At 36.3% G+C, this 21286-nt stretch overlaps 7 protein-coding genes and 1 non-coding gene across 10 annotated transcripts; 6 read left to right on the top strand and 2 right to left on the bottom strand.

Moving 5' to 3' along the window:
• Positions 1 to 571: 571 nt before the first annotated feature.
• On the top strand, positions 572 to 4033 carry FRB1 (O-fucosyltransferase family protein). The gene is made up of 8 exons (NM_120188.4): positions 572 to 1375; positions 1846 to 1915; positions 2004 to 2074; positions 2156 to 2244; positions 2317 to 2449; positions 2552 to 2784; positions 2876 to 3352; positions 3438 to 4033. The coding sequence occupies exons 1-8, from the start codon at positions 815 to 817 to the stop codon at positions 3697 to 3699; spliced, it is 1896 nt and encodes a 631-aa protein (NP_195730.1). The 5' UTR covers positions 572 to 814; the 3' UTR covers positions 3700 to 4033.
• A 161-nt stretch (positions 4034 to 4194) lies between these two features.
• Positions 4195 to 5791, bottom strand: AT5G01090 (Concanavalin A-like lectin family protein). The gene has a single exon (NM_120187.3). The coding sequence runs from the start codon at positions 5514 to 5516 to the stop codon at positions 4455 to 4457; it is 1062 nt and encodes a 353-aa protein (NP_195729.1). The 5' UTR covers positions 5517 to 5791; the 3' UTR covers positions 4195 to 4454.
• Positions 5792 to 7693: 1902 nt separating this feature from the next.
• Positions 7694 to 8474, top strand: AT5G00325. Its single transcript, NR_144120.1, has 2 exons — positions 7694 to 7811; positions 8169 to 8474. It is a non-coding gene; the product is annotated as an uncharacterized misc_RNA (transcript).
• A 1010-nt stretch (positions 8475 to 9484) lies between these two features.
• On the top strand, positions 9485 to 10039 carry AT5G01080 (Beta-galactosidase related protein; the record flags this gene model as incomplete). The annotated part of the gene is made up of 1 exon (NM_120186.1): positions 9485 to 10039. The coding sequence occupies one exon, from the start codon at positions 9485 to 9487 to the stop codon at positions 10037 to 10039; it is 555 nt and encodes a 184-aa protein (NP_568084.1).
• Positions 10040 to 11066: 1027 nt separating this feature from the next.
• On the top strand, positions 11067 to 11723 carry AT5G01075 (Glycosyl hydrolase family 35 protein). Its single transcript, NM_120185.5, has 2 exons — positions 11067 to 11220; positions 11304 to 11723. The coding sequence occupies exons 1-2, from the start codon at positions 11148 to 11150 to the stop codon at positions 11474 to 11476; spliced, it is 246 nt and encodes an 81-aa protein (NP_568083.1). The 5' UTR covers positions 11067 to 11147; the 3' UTR covers positions 11477 to 11723.
• Positions 11724 to 12662: 939 nt separating this feature from the next.
• Positions 12663 to 13559, top strand: AT5G01070 (RING/FYVE/PHD zinc finger superfamily protein). The gene is made up of 2 exons (NM_001161217.2): positions 12663 to 13142; positions 13228 to 13559. The coding sequence occupies exons 1-2, from the start codon at positions 12772 to 12774 to the stop codon at positions 13475 to 13477; spliced, it is 621 nt and encodes a 206-aa protein (NP_001154689.1). The 5' UTR covers positions 12663 to 12771; the 3' UTR covers positions 13478 to 13559.
• Positions 13560 to 13636: 77 nt separating this feature from the next.
• On the bottom strand, positions 13637 to 15887 carry BSK10 (kinase with tetratricopeptide repeat domain-containing protein). 3 transcript variants are annotated; one of them, NM_120183.2, is made up of 8 exons: positions 15517 to 15885; positions 15300 to 15435; positions 15079 to 15212; positions 14800 to 14991; positions 14492 to 14713; positions 14235 to 14390; positions 14046 to 14159; positions 13637 to 13954 (listed from the first exon to the last, which is right to left on the bottom strand). In NM_120183.2, exons 1-8 carry the CDS (start codon positions 15829 to 15831, stop codon positions 13724 to 13726), a joined length of 1500 nt encoding a protein of 499 aa, NP_195726.1. In that variant the 5' UTR covers positions 15832 to 15885; the 3' UTR covers positions 13637 to 13723. The 3 variants fall into 3 exon arrangements, with proteins under 3 accessions (NP_195726.1, NP_001331515.1, NP_001331516.1); NM_001342573.1 differs by having other exon boundaries at positions 13643 to 13954; positions 15300 to 15887; NM_001342572.1 differs by having other exon boundaries at positions 13643 to 13954; positions 14235 to 14713; positions 15517 to 15887.
• A 1796-nt stretch (positions 15888 to 17683) lies between these two features.
• AT5G01050 (Laccase/Diphenol oxidase family protein) lies at positions 17684 to 20485 on the top strand. Its single transcript, NM_120182.3, has 6 exons — positions 17684 to 17857; positions 18062 to 18213; positions 18357 to 18601; positions 18891 to 19001; positions 19122 to 20090; positions 20178 to 20485. Exons 1-6 carry the CDS (start codon positions 17759 to 17761, stop codon positions 20360 to 20362), a joined length of 1761 nt encoding a protein of 586 aa, NP_195725.1. The 5' UTR covers positions 17684 to 17758; the 3' UTR covers positions 20363 to 20485.
• The last annotated feature ends 801 nt before the right edge of the window (positions 20486 to 21286 follow it).

Raw genomic sequence — 21286 nt, 5'->3', positions numbered from 1 at the left:
AAACAATTGACTAATACATACAATTTCTTTCAAATAATAAAACCAAATCTGAAACAGTTATACGAAATATGGAATTTAAAAATAACAAAATCATTAATATGCAAATCTATTGCTTTCTAAATTCTACGTGTCTAGTAGTTACTAGTTAGGCAAATGCAGTGAATATTAACCAATCCAATACCGTTAAAATATATATGACATTTATTTAAAATAAGAAATCAGTAATTATCGACTATGTCTTGAGACGCTATCAACCAAAAAAAAACTATACTTTCGGGACTTTTATTACTTAAAAAAAAACCTCGGGAAAAAATCGAGACTGATAATTTCTGAGAAGCAAAATTCGTATTTGTACAGTACCAATGTTTAACAGCGAATATTTTACATGTGAATTTAAGAAAAACTCAAATAACAAAGTGGCATACAAAAAAAAAAAAAATTACAAAGCAAAGTAGCATAACACGACTTTTGTTTTCGTCAATAAAACGACTTATATTTTCGACAAAACAAAAACGACTTTTTATTTTTTAACATCAAATGAAACCGACTTCTTAGCTTTATATATAGCCCCCACATATATAAGAGTAAATATTCGTCCTAAATATATAATTGGCGAAGGAAAGAGAGAGGAAAAAAAGAATTATAAGAGAGATTGTTTTTGTCTGCTCGTCCTGAGATCACGCTGAGTTATATAAAGAAAAGAAGAAGAACAAAACCAAGTTTCAACAATGGAGATTCTTCGTTGATTCCTAAATATCTCCTCTGATCATATTTTTTCATTCAAAAAGAATCCTCTGTTTTCCCCGGCGGTCACATGTCAGTCGGCGTTCCAGTGAATCCGTCAAGCAGCAGCCAACTACCGGCGGCGCCAACAACAACAACAAGACGGCGCGTGGCTGATTCTCAAGAAGATCATTCCCACGTCAACACCGTCGGAGGAGGAAACGCAGTCGTTTACGTCCCCGACGAGGAAGAAACCGCTACGAGCTGCTGCGGCGGAGGAGGAGGAGGAGGATCATTATCGTGTTGTCCAAGTGGCTCCCACCACAATTACCTCGTCGGGTTCCTCTCTCTCCGAAAATTCAGGCTCGTGTGGATGCTAATGGTTGAGAACAAATCTAAATGGACGGCTGGGATTGCTCGTAACATGAGATCCACGACCAATCTTGGCCGTTTTATTCTAACGTTATTGAGTATCCTCGTCGTCACTTTTTTCCTCATCGTTGCTCTCTCCGGCGGCGTTGGAAGACGGAGAAAACACGTTGAGAAACATGAATTCGTTGTTTCAATTCATCCCAGACCAACGATTGAGAAAATCATTAGAGAAGATGAATCATCCAATTCCTTTCAAGTCCTCGTTCCAAAAACTACATCGGTAAGTAAAAAATTTCTCAAGAACAGAGTCAACAAGAGTTGTTTTTTTCTTCTTCTTTCAAACAAAACCGAAGAACCATGTTTAGATTCTGTTCATGTCGACAAAAAATTCGGAGCTGAATCTTATCAAAAGTAACAAAAAAGTGATATATTTTTTTATTTCGTATTTTTCATATTAGTGGATTAGTGTTCGTGAAAGGAATTTTCTCAAGTTCGTTAGAAAATATATAATTGATTTTATATTTGTAAATACAAAGTCATGAGTGGATCTCTGCTCCATTCGCCACTGAATTTTCTAGCGGTTGACTTCATTTATTTAATTACAACTAATCCAATATTTATTCTTAGCCTAACCACAATCAGAACAGCTTGTAAACACTAATTTGTTTGTTGGCCCATTGGGCTTTTTTATTCGTTAGCAAATTGTTGTTCTTGTGGACTAATTTTGCTTTTGTCACATGTTTCCAACAGATCCCAGAGATTTGGAATCAACCGGAGGTTGGGAACTATCAGAAATGTGTAGCTCGTCCTAAGAACCAAAGTAAGTTTTCCTCAATTCTTCTCTTCATTTCCGAGAAACCAAGAAATTTCAGACCTAATTAATTGTTTTTTTTTCCTTCTTTGCTCAGGACCAATCAAGCAAACCAATGGTTACCTTCTTGTTCACGCCAATGGTGGTTTGAATCAGATGAGAACTGGTGTAAGCCTCTTCTTCTTCTCTATGTTTCCACTTCCAGTATAAGAGATTTTCTCGAATCCTCACTTCATTTCTTCTTCACAGATATGTGATATGGTGGCAATCGCTAAAATCATGAACGCAACTCTTGTTCTTCCGTTTCTTGACCATTCATCTTTCTGGAGTGATCCAAGGTACGTACTAACCATCATCATCAATCAATTCACCATCATCATCATCATAATTTAATTAAGCTCCCTTTTCAGCTCGTTCAAGGACATTTTCGACTGGAAACATTTCATAAAAGTACTAGCAGAAGATGTCAATATTGTCGAGTATTTACCGCAAGAATTTGCTTCGATTAAGCCTCTTGAAAAGAATCCTGTGTCCTGGTCTAAGGTAAACATTTCCATTTGCAATTTTTGTTTACTTCTCTGTTTTCTCTTTCGGTTATTCAACGATTTTATCTAACTCTGTATTGGTTTATTTGTTTGCGTGCAGTCGAGTTATTACAGAAACTCAATCTCCAAGTTACTTAAGAAGCATAAGGTGATTGTATTCAATCACACTGATTCTCGGCTAGCCAACAACAGTCCGCCTCCTTCCATCCAGCGGCTTCGATGTCGCGCAAACTATGAAGCTCTTCGTTACTCTGAAGATATAGAGAATCTGAGCAATGTTCTCTCTTCAAGACTTAGGGAAAACAACGAACCCTACCTCGCTCTTCACTTGCGGTACAAGCTACCCCTATTACTCCATCTCTCTAATGAATGAATGATGCTGATTGCTGAGAGAATCATCAATTAACAGAAATTTTCATTATAGGTACGAGAAAGATATGTTGGCGTTTACCGGATGCAATCACAGTCTATCCAATGAAGAATCCATTGATCTTGAGAAGATGAGGTTTAGTATTCCACACTGGAAAGAAAAAGTGATCAATGGTACAGAACGGCGTCTTGAAGGTAATTGCCCTATGACGCCGCGTGAAGCTGCCGTCTTCCTCAAGGCGATGGGGTTTCCTTCGACCACCAATATCTACATTGTTGCAGGAAAAATCTACGGGCAAAACAGTATGACTGCGTTCCACGAAGAGTTCCCAAACGTTTTCTTTCACAACACATTGGCCACAGAGGAAGAGCTTTCGACTATTAAACCTTATCAGAACAGATTAGCTGCTCTTGATTACAATTTAGCACTCGAAAGCGATATTTTCGCTTATACTTATGATGGAAACATGGCGAAAGCGGTTCAAGGTCACCGGAGATTCGAAGGGTTTAGAAAAACGATTAATCCCGATAGGTACGGTTTATGTTTCTTGCGTGAAAAGAAACCCTTTTTCACTATCAATGCACTCTAAACTGACATTTTACGGTGGTTTTTTCAGGCAAAGATTCGTGAGATTGATTGATCGGCTCGATGCAGGACTCATATCTTGGGAAGATTTCTCGTCAAAGGTTAAGAAGATGCATCAGCATAGAATAGGAGCACCGTATCTTAGGCAGCCAGGAAAGGCAGGCATGAGTCCAAAGTTAGAGGAGAATTTTTATGCTAACCCTCTTCCTGGTTGCGTGTGCGATACGTCTGAGGAACAAACCGGCCTTAACCGGTTTGAAAGACCAAGTCTACGAGCACAATCTCTGAGATAAAGGGCTCAATTCAACGATTTATTCATTAATTATACGCACATACACATCATTTTTGGTTTTTCTTTTCTGTTCATTTGTAGATTAGGGTTTCGTTTTAAGTATTCTAATTATAGTAGGAAATTAGAGAAATACAAGCAAGATTTTTCAACTCAGCTATCAAATACCAACCATTGCTTATGCATATATGTGTATATAGTCAATTCACATTCAGCACTCAAAGTCTTAGCTGTGTAATTTGAACCCACTGGTTTACAAGCAGTGACTTTGAAAGCTAGTAAATTCGAACTCTGGTTAAAGCAATAAATCTCTAGATTGAGGAAGGGGACCATTGGAGACAATACACATTCCACTGTTACTCTCCTTTCACTTTCTTATCGGTCAAGACAGAGAAAAGACACAGAGAGAAAGATGTCTGAAAGTGGCAACTAATTATAAATGCATTTTTGTAGAAATCACGAGAACCCCTTTGCTTTCTTTTTTGGAACAAACTCTTTACTTCAATTCACTCACGTCTCTCCACTGACTTGTCCTCAAATGAAAAAAAAAAAAAAAAAAAGACAATTGCATTGATCAAGATTTCAGGATCTTAACTTAATACATATTGTATGATTCTTCTACATGTGAAAACTCATCTCACCAAATCTGCAACTAACAAAAAAACAAACAGAAGAAGAATAAAGAAGGACACAAGAATTTACATTACAAACAACAAATACAACATTCTAAAACACACACACCAAACTTTTCTTTTTCTACTACTTCTTGACTTCTTCTTCAACAACAACATCAGCTTTCGTTACAAGGATATCCGCTTTTTCGTCAGCACATTCCTCGGGAACTATCGCCATTGACTGCCTATTACCGCATATTGTCCAAAGGTATAACGCGAACATGGCTCCCAATGTTCCACAAACCGCCCCCAAAACCAATGCACCAAGGATTCTCCATATACATTTTCCTTTCCCCTTAACTTCCACCGTCTTCTCCCCTTCCTTAACAGTCTTGGAAACGTCGTTTGGATCAAGCGGCTGCGAGTGAATCCTCATCGAAGGATGTCTCAGTTTAAAGCTCCACGAATGGAGATAAACCGGCTTTGAAGTGTTTCCATTTGCAGAGGTTAAACCCACCATAAACTTCCCATCTTTCCATAGCTTAGCCAAGTCTACAGAGTAAGACACGAATGGATCCACCGGCTTTAAGGCAGCAGATAGACTCAAACGAACCTCTATTCTCTTTGAGCTTGCCTCATAATCAATCCAACAATTCAATCTCTTCTCTTCATTGAAATGGTGACCAAAAGATGATAACTTTCTAACTTTACCAGATTCAGGACGACCAACTAAGATCCCTACATGATTCCCTCTCTTGGAGATACCAAACTCAACAGCAACAACTTTGTGTTTCAATAAGAACCCTAAACCAGAGGAACTATTATTACCCTTTCTACCAAACAACCTAAGATCCAAACCTCTTGGAACCATTATAAAAGCCAAGACACTACCAATCTCATCAGACATCGAAAACGAGAAACTAGTTGAGAATGATCCGGAAAAGTTTCTCTCTTTACCTTGGAACAGTCTGATGGGTTTCTTGTAAATAACTCGCCCTTCACTGCGACTCACTGAGTCAGTCAATTGTATCGATGGACCGCCATGAACGAGCTTCGAATCTCCAAACAGAGCAACATTATTGTCAAAGCTTGGAGCTTTCACAAACCCATTAAAGGAAAACGATGAATTTACATCTGTAACAGCCACTGATTGGTAAATCACGATGCTTAAAACGAATAGGAAAGCTAGGGTTTTGAAGACCGCCATAGCTGAGCTTGAAGAATCTGGGTTTCAAGAAAACCAAAGGAGCTCTCTTTTTAGGATTCGTGAATGAGTTCCAGTTTTCAAGAATCTAGGGTTTGTTTTTTAATTGATGAATGTGTGGATTTTGGTGAAGCAAAAGGAGAAAGGGAAATTAAATAAGAATTAAAGTCATCTTCCTTCTTTGGAGGAACCTTGATTCGCTCTCAAACAACACTCTTGTAATCTCAGTGGTTGCTGAGTAAGGGAAATAAAAATTCAATTAATGCTATTTCTGTTCTTATACCCACTTCTTTTATCTTCTCTCCTTTGTATCCCCCATGTTCTCGATTGTGACATTTTGCCCCCACTCTTTTCTACTATAAATTTGCGATAATCTAAAAATCTATTCAATTGTTAATACTGTAATGATGAAGAATTTTACTAATCTTTGATAACTAGAAAAAAATCATGCATGAATGTTTTTTAAGTGGAAAGTTTTTAAGGTGTTGTTGATTATTTTTCATAATTAGATTAGGTCATAATTGTTTTTTAATATAGTGCAAGAAGAAATCATATTTATTGTCTATAAACAAAAAGGAAATAGGAAATGTGGGGTTTAAGATAATAAAGGTGGAATTGTTTGGCGAAAAGAAGAGGAAGGAAGAAGATGGAATCTAAAAAGGATCTCTCGTATCTCTCTAATTAATGGGTTAATTAGTGGACTACCATTGATTATGTTTTTACTAGCTATTCTTAAAATGCTAAAAAAAAGTTCAAAGATAAAATGAAGTGCAAATGCCCATAACATGCTCGTGGCATGTCCGGTGAAGTTAAAAAATGCTCGCATTAGGCAGAGCTTCTGTATTTATAGTAAAACTTTATGTATTTATTTTGTTCAGTAAAAATGATCAAAACCCATAGGACTCATAGTTGAAAAAACATTCGAATTTTGTAAGGTTGAAAGAGAGTGACCTCTACTCTAAGAACCTTCTCCTTTGGCAGCATCTTATTTTATCTTATTAGAAATCAAGTTTACAGTGAGTTGGCTCAGGAAACAATTCTAGATTTTCGATATTTTAATGGTAAAAATATTGAACCATGGTTTATTTAAAAGTATATCCATATATCGTCACATGCAGCCTAATAATTAAATAAGCCCAATAATGTGAGTGGAGGAAGGAAGGAAATCAATGTTTCATGATCACTGGTAAGAGTTTTAGTATCGTCCAAACATAATTAAATAAGCACAATCTATTGTTATGAATTTTAACGAGATTTTAAATTTTAACTTTATGAGAGATCATTTTTGTTTGGGTTACAAACTTTATGAGAGTTCATATAAAGGATGTTTACGAGAGATGCATGTAGTGTAAATGAAATACTGTAGTTTCTCACTCTTGGTAATGGTTACGTGTGAAATGTGGCAAAACAAACCGGCGAATATAATTAAATGCTTGGTTTGGGCAAATGAAAATATATAAGGATAAAAAACGAGAGACTCAATCAATACTCAAAGATAAATAGAAATAAATTTGGGGGTGCATTTATTTCAAAGACTGACAAAAGTACTCGCTGACACTTTGTGCGTTCAATTTAATGTTTTTAAACCATGGACCATTAATGCTCTGTCCCGACTCTTGTTACATTATGTCTTCCACAAATAATCTAATCCATAAAATCTATACCGACCACACAAAAACAACAACATAAACTTTTAGTTCTCCCAAAAGATTCTTAATTTAACACTTCGATTGATTTCAGTTCAATTCTACCAGATTTTTTTTAATTGAAATAGTATAGTTTGAACTTTTAAGATGTTCTGTAGGATTAATTTTTGAATTTAAGTTTGACTTTGAAGCTACGGGCTTCAGTTCGAATTGTTCAGGAATGATGCTACGGGCTTACAATTTTGATAGATACGATAAAAGCCCATACTGCGGCCAATTCGGGTCCATCAAGTATAACTATATATTAATGAGTATCTATCGAAATTGTAAGTCCATAATGCTGCCAATTTGACAACCGAACGTTGGGCGCCGAAAGAAAATATGAACGTGTTTAGAAACAATTAAGATTTTCTTACCGTTATGAATATGAATTTGAATTTTGTTTCTAAATTAAAAAATGTGGATCATGACCCCTTACATCTTCGTTCAAAGTTCAAAATTCTTTCCATTCATTTTTTCCTTTTCTTTCACATGTCTAAAACTCTGCTTTTTGTTTCTTAATATGTTATTCCACTTGAATATCCAACTCAAAACTCTTTTTAGTTCTCTCACTTTCTCAGAGACAAACATAAAGGCATCATCATCGTAGAAGGTAAGACTCTGGTTCCATCATTTTTTTTTTCTGTTTAGCTATGGTGTTTGGCTTAATTAATAGTATAGTTTTTGGAACCATGACCATGTTTTAGTCTTTTAGATACTGCTCTTATATAAGTGTGTTAAAAAAAAGTGTTCATAAGATGAGGGCTTGAAATGTTGTTGTCTTCATAAATGTTGTATGCGATGTGTTAAGATGGAGTAGAAAAGTAAACAAATTGGTTTGATATATAATGTCCTCTATTTATGCCTAAGAAAACATTTATGTTATGATAGTAGAACAATTGTTAGTTTTAATTGGAAAAAATTTATCAAACTGATATCTGAAATGTTTTGTTTTTTGTTTGTGTTGTAGAGGCTGGAGAAAAAAGGAGGAAAATGGATTGTCACGGAAATTGAAATTCGTTCCATTTGGAAGATGGCGGTGGAACGAGAGAACGTTGATTCGTTTATGTATAGTAAGTACGTGTCTTAGTCTAGAATTTCCATCTCTTGCTAAACTGGTGCAAGAGACTAGATTACTACGTATATAGATAGAGGGTATGAATGATGCGTAGATGTATGTATAGGGTTATCATGTGTGTATAAGGTTATTATGTGTGTATAGATGTATGTATAAGGTATGGAAGAGATCATGAATGACGTGTAGATGTATGTATAGGGTTATATTGTGTGTGTATTAGATGTATGTGTAGGTTACAAAACGTAGCGACAAATTGGAAAATAGATATAGCCCCCTAATGCAAACAGCAAAACAAAAACAAGTAACAAGATACCTACACATATAAACGAATAACTCAAACGTAAAAACCCGTGAACTCTCCCAAGCACGAAAATCGAAGACATCCTCATGAATCTATTTTCCGACGCCGGTGGAGCTTTTGCTCGCCGGCGTCGGGATGTACTTAAGCTCCTCCAATTCTCTTGTCTCAGTTCCGCATCTCGCAAACTTTTTGTCCCCTTTTGTCACTCTCCCGACCACCACAGCGCTTCCTTTTTGCTTTCGGTTTTGGTGGTCAGAGATCCACTTTTCAGGCTGCCCAGAACCTCTTCTCCCATTTGGTCCTCTAATCTGCTGGATACTCTTGATGAAACCTATCCCGTTGTGCTATTGGCGAGATGCTTGAAGCTAAATCTGCGAAAATGGTTGATCTCGAGCTTAACCTGTCACCTGCGCCTAGATCCATGAAGCCTAGCTGCTCCGCTACCCTCATCGACCAACGTTCTCATTGGGTTTTAGAATCGTTGGTCCCAGTGACGAAGTTGTCGACGAATGGATCAACCCTAATCCATCAAACCAATTGGTACCGTTGTCTCTCGCCTTTATCTCCTCCAGTGCCACATCCCTCGGCGATAACTCTTTCAACTCCGATCTTCTGCTCGCCGTCGTCTAGCCGCCACACTCAAAGTCTCATCGCCCACGCCAAAAGAAAACTAGGGTTTTCGATTTTGGGCCTATTCCAGTTCGGCCCATCAAGTTCCTTGTCTTGGCAAATTCATTTATTTGGGCCTTTAAGGTGTTTGAAGCCCAACTCCAATAGGTGTGATCCTAATCAATTTCTGCAAAAATCCAGGTTTGATCAAAAATCTTATTTGTCCATTATTAGCCAACGTTGGTGTCGATATTTGAAACCAGTTTTTCATGGACAACAATTGGAACATATTCGGTCAATGTTGCTTTGTTGGTACAATTATATCTCGAGAACCCTGCCTTTCGAAGCACCTAGAGAGATTTTTCATAAAACCAAAAGAGTGAAGAAGAACGGCACTATGATCCCGTCTCCACAGAGCGGTGATTACCGTAGCTTTTTCAACTCTTCATCCCCGCTTCCTTTGATTATCGAGCTCGTTCATGTGCAAATCATCAAGTTCAAGGATAGTTCTCAAATTTTTAAAAGCTTGAAGAAGAACGGCATTATAACCGCATTTCCATGGAAAAGTGGTTACCGTAGTATTCTCAATCTTTTTTATCCAACAGCCTCCTCTTTGGAGTTTGTTTCTAAAAGCTTGTATGCATTGTTTGCTCGAGCCGTCTATGACCACCCGTTGGTCGAGGATTTCGCGAAGCTCGTCTTCATGGTCGAATCCGCTATAGTTTCAACAGATTTTTCAACCATTGCAAACTTTTTAAAAGTGAACATCCCTTTGGAAAACTCATGGAACTTGTATCTTTCTTTCTGTTGTATTATCGTAGCTTGTATCAACTTTCCTCTCTTGAGGCCTTAATGAATGAAAGTTGTGTTTTGACAAAAAAAAAAAAAAAAAAAAAGATACCTACACATACTCATCATAAACCCCCAAATTAAGTCCACAAAACACGAAAACAAAATGAAGATCAAAATCATCTGGAAGTATGGATGTGACAATTCTTAACAAATACGAATAAGTAAAAACTACTAAACTGATAAAAAAAAAGAAAATCTAAGGCAACAAAACTTACATTAAGCCTAATGGTGTTTAGTATTTGAAGACAACAATATCGCTTAGAGATCGATCTAAAGACAAAAAAGCACATTAATAAATGCTATATTTTTCGTTGGCATTTAATTATTTAAATGGGGGAAAATAATTAAAAATTGGAACTAACTAACTTTTGTTTTTGCAATAACATCAATACATTATTGTGTGTTTACTATATCGTTTCTGTTACTACCAGTTCATACGTGACTGCTATGAAACTCAATTAGACGGTTAATTATACTACTACTAATTTACTACTCTTCTCTTACACACTATTTATTGCGTAATTCAAAAACATAAGGTAAAAAATTAAAAAAAAAACATTAAAAGCCCAAGAAATAAATAGTCAACAACCACATACTATCTAGTATTTATAGAAAAGGCGCCGCTTCAACCTCTGTATCTTCTTCACCATATTTGTCTCTCCACTCCATCCACATTATCTTTTGTTATTTTTTCTTCCATTTTCTCATTCTCGTTTCTATCAATGATTCAATGGTGATCAAATAGATACATCGACGAGAAGACACTGCTAATGGAAAATAGAGAATTCAGGACACGTGGCTTACAAGAAAAATAATAGTGGAGAGCATTAAAGTGTAACCAATGAATGAGCTTTGAGCTGTTTGAGATGCTTTCCTCTCTTGTACAGAGATTATCAGAGATAGAGAGAGAGCAATAACTATGATCTCGATTTTAACCCACAACATCACATTCAAGACAGAGATCCAAAACCCCACATGGCCTTATTTCCCAATATTAACACACATCATTTTACAATTTGCTCTCTCTCTCTCTCTCTCTCTTTGTCTCTCTGTCTTTAAGAAACCTTTCTTCATTGTTTCCTCCTCTTCCTCAATCTCTAGAGAAGAAGATGAAGACGTCAAGCTTTGTCTTCCTTTTGGTTGTAATAATCCTAAGCTTCTCACTACTAGCTTCTTCTTCTGGTAATCAAATCAATCCTCCTTGTTACTCTCTTTCATGTTTTTCATTGTATACATTAATGATTACATATTGAAAACACACACAGAAATGAAAGTGGGGTTGGAGGATTACAATTTTCCAGTGGATCCAACTCCGACGACAAAAGCTTCGATAAAACCAGGTCCTATTGAGCATGGAACTCCTCTCAATCCTTATATTCCTAAGCCTCCTTCTCCTTCTTCGTCTCCTCCTCCACAGCAATCCCAAGACGGTGGATAACACCAAATCTTTTCTCTGATTTATTTGCCCCGTGAATGTGATCTACGCACTGTTTGTAGTTATAATTCCCACGTTTTTTTTCTTCTTTCTTTATCTCTCTTTTGTACTAACATTGTCTTGTCGTCGCTACGTTAATTAATTTCCTTTATCTGCCAGCTCGTGTGTTAGTAATGTCCATTTTGAGGTATGGGAATTTCGGCTATTAATATTTTTATTTTGTGGATTCAATCTCTTAGCTCTGTACATATGCATACCAAAATACATTCCAAATCAAAGTTTCAAATAGTTAAATCTAAACATATGCATATTGATATCTAAAAAATTGTGGTAATGTATGAATTAGGTGGCATAAAATCCAAAGTCTCATTGATTTGCAAAGATGATGATGGGTTAGAATGGCCCAAAAAATATAAATAATTGGACCTCAGATAAGACCAAGTTTTGTTATTAATGGGCCTCAAAAGCTAATTGAGAAAGCGTGTGATACTCACGCCACCCAAACCAACACTCACGGTAACGGTAACCACCACGACTGCGTAATAACATCTGTCAAAGATTCTCAAGTCTCGAGGAAAAAAAAAGGATTCTTAAGTCTCAAGACAGTATGTTTTTATTTGTTTGATTTTCGTTTTCATAATATTTTCAGTTTTTTTTTCTTCTGTCAATTCTTAGAATAATTAATTGATCAAATACTTTACTAAAAATTTCCTAGTGAATTAAAAAAAAAAGAAGCATGAAAGAAGTGAATGGTGGCGTGAAAGAGAAGTATGAGAAGAGAGAGAGAGAGAAAGCGAGAGCCAAAGGTGGTGGCCGCACTACGACACTTAGTTCCATCACGTGCCTCCCACGCGCATGTTATAATCTCCACCGTCCAACAAGTTGACATTTGTTACTACGAAGACCTAAATCAACGATCAGAAATAGATAACAGTAGCTAATAACACGAAACACATGTTCTTTTAAAAACACAAATAACACGATGATACTTAGCGTGCGGATTAGTGAACAATCGAGTATTTATCAGCTTAAAGCCTGTACTAATGTTTTCTTTCTTTTTTTTTGCTTCTTCTCTATAAACAAATATAAATTAAAGTTGTATGTTAATAATGTTTCATCGCTTTGGTCCACAGACAGAACAAAAACATTAGTACTTCAGATGTTTTTTTAAAAATCCTTAATTTTCATTTGCTTTTTTAAATCTCTTGATCCAAGAGTTCACGTTTACTTGTAACAAAAGTCTTGTAATCTCTCATATAGAAAAGTCTCTTCTTCACTCTTTCTCTCTCAAATGAATAATGTCATCTTACGAAATCTCTCACATTGATTTAGAAAATGGTTCCGGCGAGCGTCAATACCGTCCAAGTGACGTCAGCGGAGAAGATAGTTCTTCTTGTGATTACGACTACGATTTTCACTCAGCTGTTCGTAGCTTTTGCGGCGAGTTTGAGATTGCTGATGATTTGGACGACGAAACAGATACAGAATCAGTAGCCTCTGGATCAATCAGAGGGTCTCCGGAGAAAGATTGCCGGATTTGCCATTTGGGTTTAGAGAGTAGTCGTCATGAATGTGGAGATCCAATGGTTCTTGGATGTTCTTGTAAAGATGATTTGGGTTATGTTCATAAGCAATGTGCCGATACTTGGTTCAAGATCAAGGGTAATAAGTAAGCAAACTAAAACCAATCATTCTTTTCATTAATCTTATAAACATTTGTTAGATTTTACAAAGAATCGTAACTTTTATTTTAGGACTTGCGAGATTTGTCGTTCGATAGCTCAAAACTTTTTTAAAGTTGACAATGAGATTGGTCAAACAACGGTTGAAACCAATGTAGATGACGTAGAGGCCGGAAATACACCCACGATGGTGGCTACAAGCGATTCCGATGATCGGAGATTATGTAGAGGAAATAGATTCCTTAATTTCCTTTTAACATGTATGGTCTGTGCATTTGTAATCTCATGGTTCTTTCACTTTAACTTGCCTTCACACAAATGAAAACTGAGAAAGAAGATTAAAATCCTCTGTTTTTTCTTTTCTCAAAAACTTATTTCTTTTGCTTTGTGTGGAATTTGATTCCTGTTTTAGCTTTTTGCACGAGTGCAATCATATCAAACAATTGGAAAGAACATTCATAATTGAATTAAAAAATCTGAATGGGTACACACTTATTCACATTGGCTTATAGTAGTACATGTTGTTGTGTGTAATCACAATTTCTCAAAATAAGTTTTTTTACAAAGACTAATAAGCCTCAAGAGCAGAACCATGTCTAAGTGCTTCTTTAGCTTCAGCTTCCATCTCTAGCTTGAAGAGACAAGCCGCTTGTAAGTAAAGAGGAATTGGCCATTCCGGTGAAGCTACTTGCGCTTGCATCGCATCGCTTAGAGCCTCGCTGAACATTTCAGTCATTAGGTAACAAAGACACCTTCTTGCCAATACTGTTGGTGATACCGTAGGAGCTCCAGTCATGAACTGCAAAAAATAATGAAAGAATGAATCAAGTCCTTTTATTTATACTTCTCGATGATGTAGAGTTGCAGAGTGTGTCAATGACATTCTTTACCTCTGTGTAGAATTCAATGGCAGTATCAAAATCTTTCGCAAGAAACGCGGCATCTCCATGCTTCTTGTAGTCCATATTCTCTTGCATTTCGCCGGTCCACATTTGGAATGAAAACTGTCACATTTATCAGAATCAGCAACATCCAACTCTCAAATTCAGATAACAAGTAAATAAACATCATCAATATACCTCGTTACCAACCCCATTATCTTCTTCATACCCTAGTTTCTCTAGTAGTTCATGTATACTACTTAGATCCGCTCTAGAACATGCATCTCCGAAAGGAGTCAACTTCAATGACTCTGTTGCAGGTTTAGTCTTTTCAGGCAGATTTTTTGATGGAGGCTGTCAAATAATATGATTTATTGGTACCATTAATTCAAATTTGTGTAGTTTCAAGAGAGACTATTCTTGATTCTTGAATATATGGAGAGAGTGACACGTACAGACATAGGTCTTTTGACATTAATAGGGCACAACTTGGCCCGTTTCTGAAGTCTAGAAAGAGTCGCCTTAAGAAACTTTATACTTGGCCTCTCTTCTGGTTCAGTCTTGAAACATCGAGAAGCTACGTGTATTAGTTCTGTCCTGTCTTCATCAGAGAACTGACCATCAAGAGCTGAATCCATTAGCACCAAATAGTTTTTGCCACGGAACAAATCAAGTGCCTGCACAAAATATCTCATTAACATGTACATATAAAAAAGCTAAGAATCAGTCCAAAATGCAACTAAAAATTTGCCACTATTGTTACATGGTTTGGAGGAATATGTCTGCCGCTCATAAGATCCAATAACAAGGTTCCAAAGCTAAATGTGACGCTCTCCGCTATCACAGTACCAAGGCGCAAATACTCGGGAGGAGCAAAAGCTAAGTTGGTGCTATAAATCTTCCCTTCATGGCTATTCTTCATGAGACCAAAGCAAGAAAGCTTAGGAATCCCTGTCTATCATTCAACAACTTGAAGATTAATAAAGATTTGCTAAAAATTAAGAGAAACACACAAATCAAAACAGAGTTTAGCTTTCATTACCTTATCAAACATAATCCTGTAAGGATTAAGATCATGGTATAAATCAATTCCTTTATCATTACAATACTCCAAAGCTCTTGCAGTATGCAGAGCAACTTTCAACCTCATTTCCCATTTCATGGGTCTTTTCTCCCCTGAAACACACATTAAACTCTTAATCATCAAACCAAAAGATATCATCAATCATCAATAAGAGAAAAAAGGACAAAGAGATATTTTACAGTGAAAAAGATGTTTTGCTAATGTTCCATTAGGCATATACTCAGCAACAAGTAATCTCTCGTTGTCATCACAACAACAACCGATCAAATTCGCCATATGTTCACTCCTCAATCTCCCAACAGCTTGTGCTTCATTCTGAAAAAAGGTCCACCATTGATAGATATCAAAAACTTGTTAGCAAAACCAAAAACATTATAAAGATCAAAAAAGACTAACGATGAATTCGAAAGGATCAGGCCAAGAAAGTCTTTGAAACCGTTTGACGGCGATGCGACGACCATCGCCGAGTTTTCCTTTGTAGACGATGTTTGGTACCGAATCGTTGTGCTCCGATACGATGTTTCCGGCGGAGAAACCGTCGGTGGCGATTCTCAGCTGTTCTAAACTGAACTCACGGAAAATCAACGGATAATGTCCTCCGTCGTCGTCGGCATCGTACTCTCTGACGTTTTCGAGATCATCTATGACCGTTGACGTAATCGACGGTGAAGAAGATGATCGGCGCCAAGACTTGAAGCAAATGCATCCCATTATCGCCGGCGATATAATGCTCAGTCCCCCGCGCCTTCAAAATTTCCTTTTTTTTTTTTTTTATGAAACAAAATTCAAATTATCAAATATTTATTAGCATCTTTTATAATGGTATGTAAATTTAATAAAATAATTTAATGCTATACTATATTTTAACAATGGCAAAAGATGTCAAACCGGAGAAATTTTAGTTACTTGTGTCGTTTGGTCATGAATCATGCTTTCGTAAAAGCTTTAACCAAATGCTATAGTTTCTACTTTCTAGTATTATTATTGATTTAGTGTGGTTAATTAGTTAATGGGACGCTCGTTTCGGGAATATATATGATTTTTTCTTTCTTAAAAAAAGAGAGTAAATGGGCTATAAGCCTAGAAGTACGTTTTTGGACCTAAATGGGCTAAACAGCTGGAATATAAAATAATTTTATTCTTGTTTAATATTTTCCTATTTATAATTGAAAGAGTATTATAATTTTTGAAAATTCCGTATTAAATTACAAAAAGTATGTTTTTCACAAAACAAAAAATAAAGTCATACAATGCATAAAATGGAGGTAGTAGTACTAATACTAGTTTTAACATGTGACATAATAAAGAAAAATATATATTGACATTGTAATACGAGATCTCGACTTTACGACTTTGCCAAGCAACATAAATAGAATCTAAAATAGGAGACTAAAAGAGGAACATCAGATATTTTATAATCCAATAGGAAAGTTTGCTAGAATACGTGGTTGGGGTTGTATTCAATTTCAACCTTGTTTATTATATGGTGAACCTGACGAAACTCGATCGTGATTATATGTTCTTTACATGCTCTTATGTATGTATACACGGTCTGGTTGGAGGTTAGTGGCGATTTACTTGGGGCTTCAGCAAATTCGACATTATTACCTTTATACTCACTAGATTAGCATTATATTCAAAACAACAATAGGAGACCGAGACACCAAAATGATTCTAGTCATCTAGTCTGTACCATTGACACCAAGACAGTCCGTACGTAATCGGGTTATTTTTACTATACCGAAACTTGCAGCTCTCCTCCAACGATATGGTTCAAGGTTCTTGCTTGAAATTATGGTTGCATTTGTAAATAACTTTTCTTTACGATCCAATTTGTAAAGATGAGAACCTTATGTTCAAGTAAACAAGAGATGTTAACTAGAGTTAAATGTAATTCATCTCTTGTTAAGTTAAACATCTTTTGGAAGCACAAGAAACTGGCCAAAGAAAGACAATTTGTCTCGATGTGAATTCAAATTAAAACTGGAGCGTTTTGGAGAAGCCCTAGAGCTATGTTGTGAGCGCAGCTAAGAGGGGAGTAAAAAAGAGAGAGATACAATGTAGAAAGTAAGCTAGAGAAAGAAATAGCCACTAAAAAGTGTAAACTTTTATGTTTCTCTTGAGAGTGTAACAGAGGGGATACGGAGAAGAGATCTCAAGTGTGAGACTCTTTCTCTGAGGGATTATGTCTTGTAACTTACTTATTCTAATGGATCCCCAGCTGTGACTTGGCCCAGACATAGTATCTATTGATGTGAACTGGGGTAACAAATGTTATGTGTTCTCTCTTCCCTTCTCACATTTCTCTCTTATCTTAAAGTCTCTGTTCTTTTCTCTGTTTTATTAAAAAGAGTTGGTGTTAATCACAAAGCATAAAACTTGAGGTGTTGTAGAGGTTAACGACATCTCAACACAATTCATTTAATATTTCAATTGACAGAAAAAAGATATTTTTTTTGTCAACGTGTGCAAACGCGTTTGAGATTGCCATATCTGGCTGATTAATAATTTAATATTTTTATTATAATATAAAAGTTTTGCAAACTTCATCAAAACTTTGCCACATCTCTACAAATACGCGTACGAGTCTCTGACGAAATCAACAAGTAGAGGAAATTATCATATCCTGACATCAACAATGCCTCGAGTTCATCATTCTCTGTCAAATCAAGCCTTCCTCGTCCTTCTTCTCTTCTCTTCCATTGCCTCAGCAGCTATTGTCGAACATGTTCTCCACGTATTTACTCTTATTTCTCCTTTTCTTTTCTTTGCTCTATAAACTATAAATAAAATTTTAAAAAGTTACCGATTACTTTTCTTACAGTGGAACCTATATTAAACAAAATACTATTTTTTTTAATTTTTAACTTTTATTACCACTAAAAAATTAATTGCCAAAAAACTATTTTATATAATACTAATAACGACGTCTAAGAAACAGGTTAAAGACGTCGTGGTGACACCGTTGTGCAAGGAGCAAATGATACCGATAGTTAATGGAAGTCTTCCCGGTCCAACGATAAACGTTAGAGAAGGCGACACCCTTGTCGTTCATGTCATTAACAAGTCAACTTACAATGTAACCATCCACTGGTAATTAAAAGTAACTTATTGATCATCTAGAAATCATTTTATATATATCAATATTATTTCATCAAGTAATTAACTTCTTAGGGAATTTTTTTTTTTTGGTGTTAATAAAAGTTATTTCTTGATTTCACACATATATATTTTAGGCATGGAGTTTTTCAGCTGAAGAGCGTATGGATGGACGGTGCGAATATGATAACTCAATGTCCGATTCAACCAAGTAACAATTTCACGTATCAATTTGATATCACCGGACAAGAAGGTACATTGTTGTGGCATGCACACGTCGTTAATCTACGTGCCACTATTCACGGGGCTCTAATTATCCGTCCCCGATCCGGCCGTCCTTACCCTTTCCCTAAACCATACAAGGAAGTTCCTCTCATTTTTCGTAAGCATTTCTCTTCTCTTTTAAGACGAAATCAGTTTTGGGACAGCGACGATTCTCGACTATAGTTTAAATTCTAAATATTATAGTTATTCAATATTTGTTCAAATATATTGTTTTTTCAAAAGCTGTCTTTTACAAGTTGATACGACTTTCTCGATTCTACGCCACATTGTGACGAGTATTACAAGTTGGCTTGGTTTTAATATATAAACATCCACCAAATATGTATATATTATGATAGTATTCAAATTGTTAATTAATTTGTTTTCTTAAATATTGATCATGCAAGAACAATGGTGGGACACAGATGTTAGACTTCTCGAACTACGGCCAGCTCCGGTTTCTGATGCTTACCTCATCAATGGCCTCGCCGGAGATTCATATCCTTGCTCTAAGAATAGTAAAACGCACTCTTCACTTAAATTATTTTTGTAAATGATCGACTTCCATATTAATTGACACAACACAATTGTTTACAAAAAAAAACATAATTTCTTTCGTTTTTTTTCCGCTTCGATAGGAATGTTTAACCTCAAAGTTGTACAAGGAAAAACATACTTGCTAAGGATTATAAACGCAGCACTCAACACTCACCTCTTCTTCAAAATAGCCAATCACAACGTTACAGTTGTTGCTGTAGATGCTGTCTACACGACGCCGTACCTCACCGATGTGATGATCTTAACACCGGGACAAACAATTGACGCAATTCTCACCGCTGACCAGCCCATTGGAACGTACTACATGGCCATCATCCCTTACTTTAGTGCCATCGGGGTACCGGCATCCCCCGACACCAAACCCACCAGAGGCTTAATCGTCTACGAGGGTGCTACGTCATCATCATCGCCAACAAAGCCGTGGATGCCTCCGGCGAATGACATACCCACCGCTCATAGGTTCTCCTCGAACATCACTAGCCTCGTGGGTGGACCTCACTGGACGCCGGTGCCTCGTCACGTGGACGAGAAGATGTTCATAACGATGGGGCTTGGCTTAGACCCATGTCCTTCGAACGCCAAGTGTGTTGGACCGTTAGATCAAAGGTTAGCTGGATCTCTAAACAACCGCACTTTTATGATTCCGGAGAGAATCTCTATGCAAGAGGCTTATTTTTACAACATTACTGGAGTCTACACTGACGATTTTCCCGACCAACCACCGCTTAAATTTGATTTCACAAAATTTGAACAGCATCCCACCAATTCTGACATGGAGATGATGTTTCCGGAAAGAAAGACTAGCGTCAAGACAATTAGATTTAATTCTACAGTGGAGATCGTTTTGCAGAACACGGGAATACTAACCCCGGAGAGCCACCCCATGCACCTTCACGGTTTCAACTTCTATGTGTTAGGTTATGGATTTGGTAACTATGATCCTATTCGTGATGCAAGAAAGCTTAATCTATTTAACCCGCAAATGCACAATACCGTTGGTGTACCACCAGGTGGATGGGTTGTCCTCAGATTTATCGCTAATAATCCTGGTTAGTAACATTTCTATATGTTTAGTATTTACACCAATTAGATATTAATCGATGGATTAATAAGAATATGAAATTGTTTTTTTGCAGGTATATGGCTGTTCCATTGTCACATGGATGCACATTTACCATTAGGAATTATGATGGCTTTCATAGTTCAAAATGGGCCAACCCGGGAAACGAGTTTGCCATCTCCACCGTCGAATCTTCCGCAATGCACTCGGGATCCTACGATCTATGACTCTCGGACGACTAATGTTGATATGTCTTACTAAAAGTAGCAAAGTTCGTTTAAGAAAATAAATTACATTTACTGTTGACTATCAATCGTAGTCATTGTATCCACATTTTTCGAAATCATTGTTTCTTAAAATTCAGTATATTTCTTGTGTTTATTTACGACCATGCTTCCATTTCTCTACACGTTCCCAATCCAAGACTCCGAGTCTCCGACATTCAAAACATTACTCTGAACGCTCTCTTCACCTCTATCCATACGGAGATAACCTGCCAACTTGGACATATATTTCACTGGCTATGATACGAAAATTAATAAGATTATTATTTATATATTTAACAATGGCAAAAAAAAAAATGTCAAACGGATATAATATCTGTTGGTTACTTGTGTCGTTAGGTCATGAATCATACTTGCTATAATTTTATTGTTAATTTAACACTATTTTCGAAATATATCGTAGTAATAATTGTTCACAAAAAATAATAATAATAATAATTGTTCACAAAAAAAAAATCGTAGGTAATAGTTAACCCCTTTTTTTGTTTGTTCGCGATTCAATGTATGGAAGTTTTTTTCATTATATTCTATAGTGGTTAATGCATTAATGGAACGATCGGTTCAGAGATTTATGTATAAGGTTTTTTTTTTCATAACAATAAAAAAAAAGGATAAATGGGCTACAAATACGCTTTAGACCTAATGGGTTAAACTTTATCATCTAGCCCAATAATCTTCAATCGAAGCAACTGTGGCGAAAAATGTCGTTATAGAAAAGAAAAGTAATTATTTTCTTATCATTAGCTAATCCATTGTTTTCGCCTGGCAAGTCATACAATATAATTGACTGATTCTTTTGATTAATAAAGCTAATGAGTAATGACAAGTCCATCAATATTTACATGAAAAAATCAAGTTTTTATTCTTTACATTTATTTATAAATTAATATGTAAGGGGTGG

Source organism: Arabidopsis thaliana, chromosome 5 (genome assembly GCF_000001735.4).
Source record: "Arabidopsis thaliana chromosome 5, partial sequence".
Classification (NCBI taxonomy): Eukaryota; Viridiplantae; Streptophyta; class Magnoliopsida; order Brassicales; family Brassicaceae; genus Arabidopsis; species Arabidopsis thaliana.
Note: the sequence above shows the minus strand (reverse complement) of the source record. Positions and strands in the feature narration are given on the sequence as shown.

Coding starts and splice junctions, on each gene's coding strand:
- FRB1 (NM_120188.4), top strand. CDS start 815: ATGTCAGTCGGCGTTCCAGTGAATCCGTCAAGCAGCAGCCAACTACCG. Junction 2,245..2,316: donor TCTTTCTGGAGTGATCCAAG/GTACGTACTAAC, acceptor CTCCCTTTTCAG/CTCGTTCAAGGACATTTTCG. Junction 2,785..2,875: donor TACCTCGCTCTTCACTTGCG/GTACAAGCTACC, acceptor TTTTCATTATAG/GTACGAGAAAGATATGTTGG.
- AT5G01090 (NM_120187.3), bottom strand. CDS start 5,516: ATGGCGGTCTTCAAAACCCTAGCTTTCCTATTCGTTTTAAGCATCGTG.
- AT5G01075 (NM_120185.5), top strand. CDS start 11,148: ATGAAGACGTCAAGCTTTGTCTTCCTTTTGGTTGTAATAATCCTAAGC. Junction 11,221..11,303: donor ACTACTAGCTTCTTCTTCTG/GTAATCAAATCA, acceptor AAACACACACAG/AAATGAAAGTGGGGTTGGAG.
- AT5G01070 (NM_001161217.2), top strand. CDS start 12,772: ATGTCATCTTACGAAATCTCTCACATTGATTTAGAAAATGGTTCCGGC. Junction 13,143..13,227: donor TTCAAGATCAAGGGTAATAA/GTAAGCAAACTA, acceptor CTTTTATTTTAG/GACTTGCGAGATTTGTCGTT.
- BSK10 (NM_120183.2), bottom strand. CDS start 15,831: ATGGGATGCATTTGCTTCAAGTCTTGGCGCCGATCATCTTCTTCACCG. Junction 14,160..14,234: donor ATAATGGGGTTGGTAACGAG/GTATATTGATGA, acceptor TAAATGTGACAG/TTTTCATTCCAAATGTGGAC. Junction 13,955..14,045: donor CCATTGAATTCTACACAGAG/GTAAAGAATGTC, acceptor TATTTTTTGCAG/TTCATGACTGGAGCTCCTAC.
- AT5G01050 (NM_120182.3), top strand. CDS start 17,759: ATGCCTCGAGTTCATCATTCTCTGTCAAATCAAGCCTTCCTCGTCCTT. Junction 18,214..18,356: donor TACAATGTAACCATCCACTG/GTAATTAAAAGT, acceptor TATATATTTTAG/GCATGGAGTTTTTCAGCTGA. Junction 19,002..19,121: donor ATATCCTTGCTCTAAGAATA/GTAAAACGCACT, acceptor CCGCTTCGATAG/GAATGTTTAACCTCAAAGTT.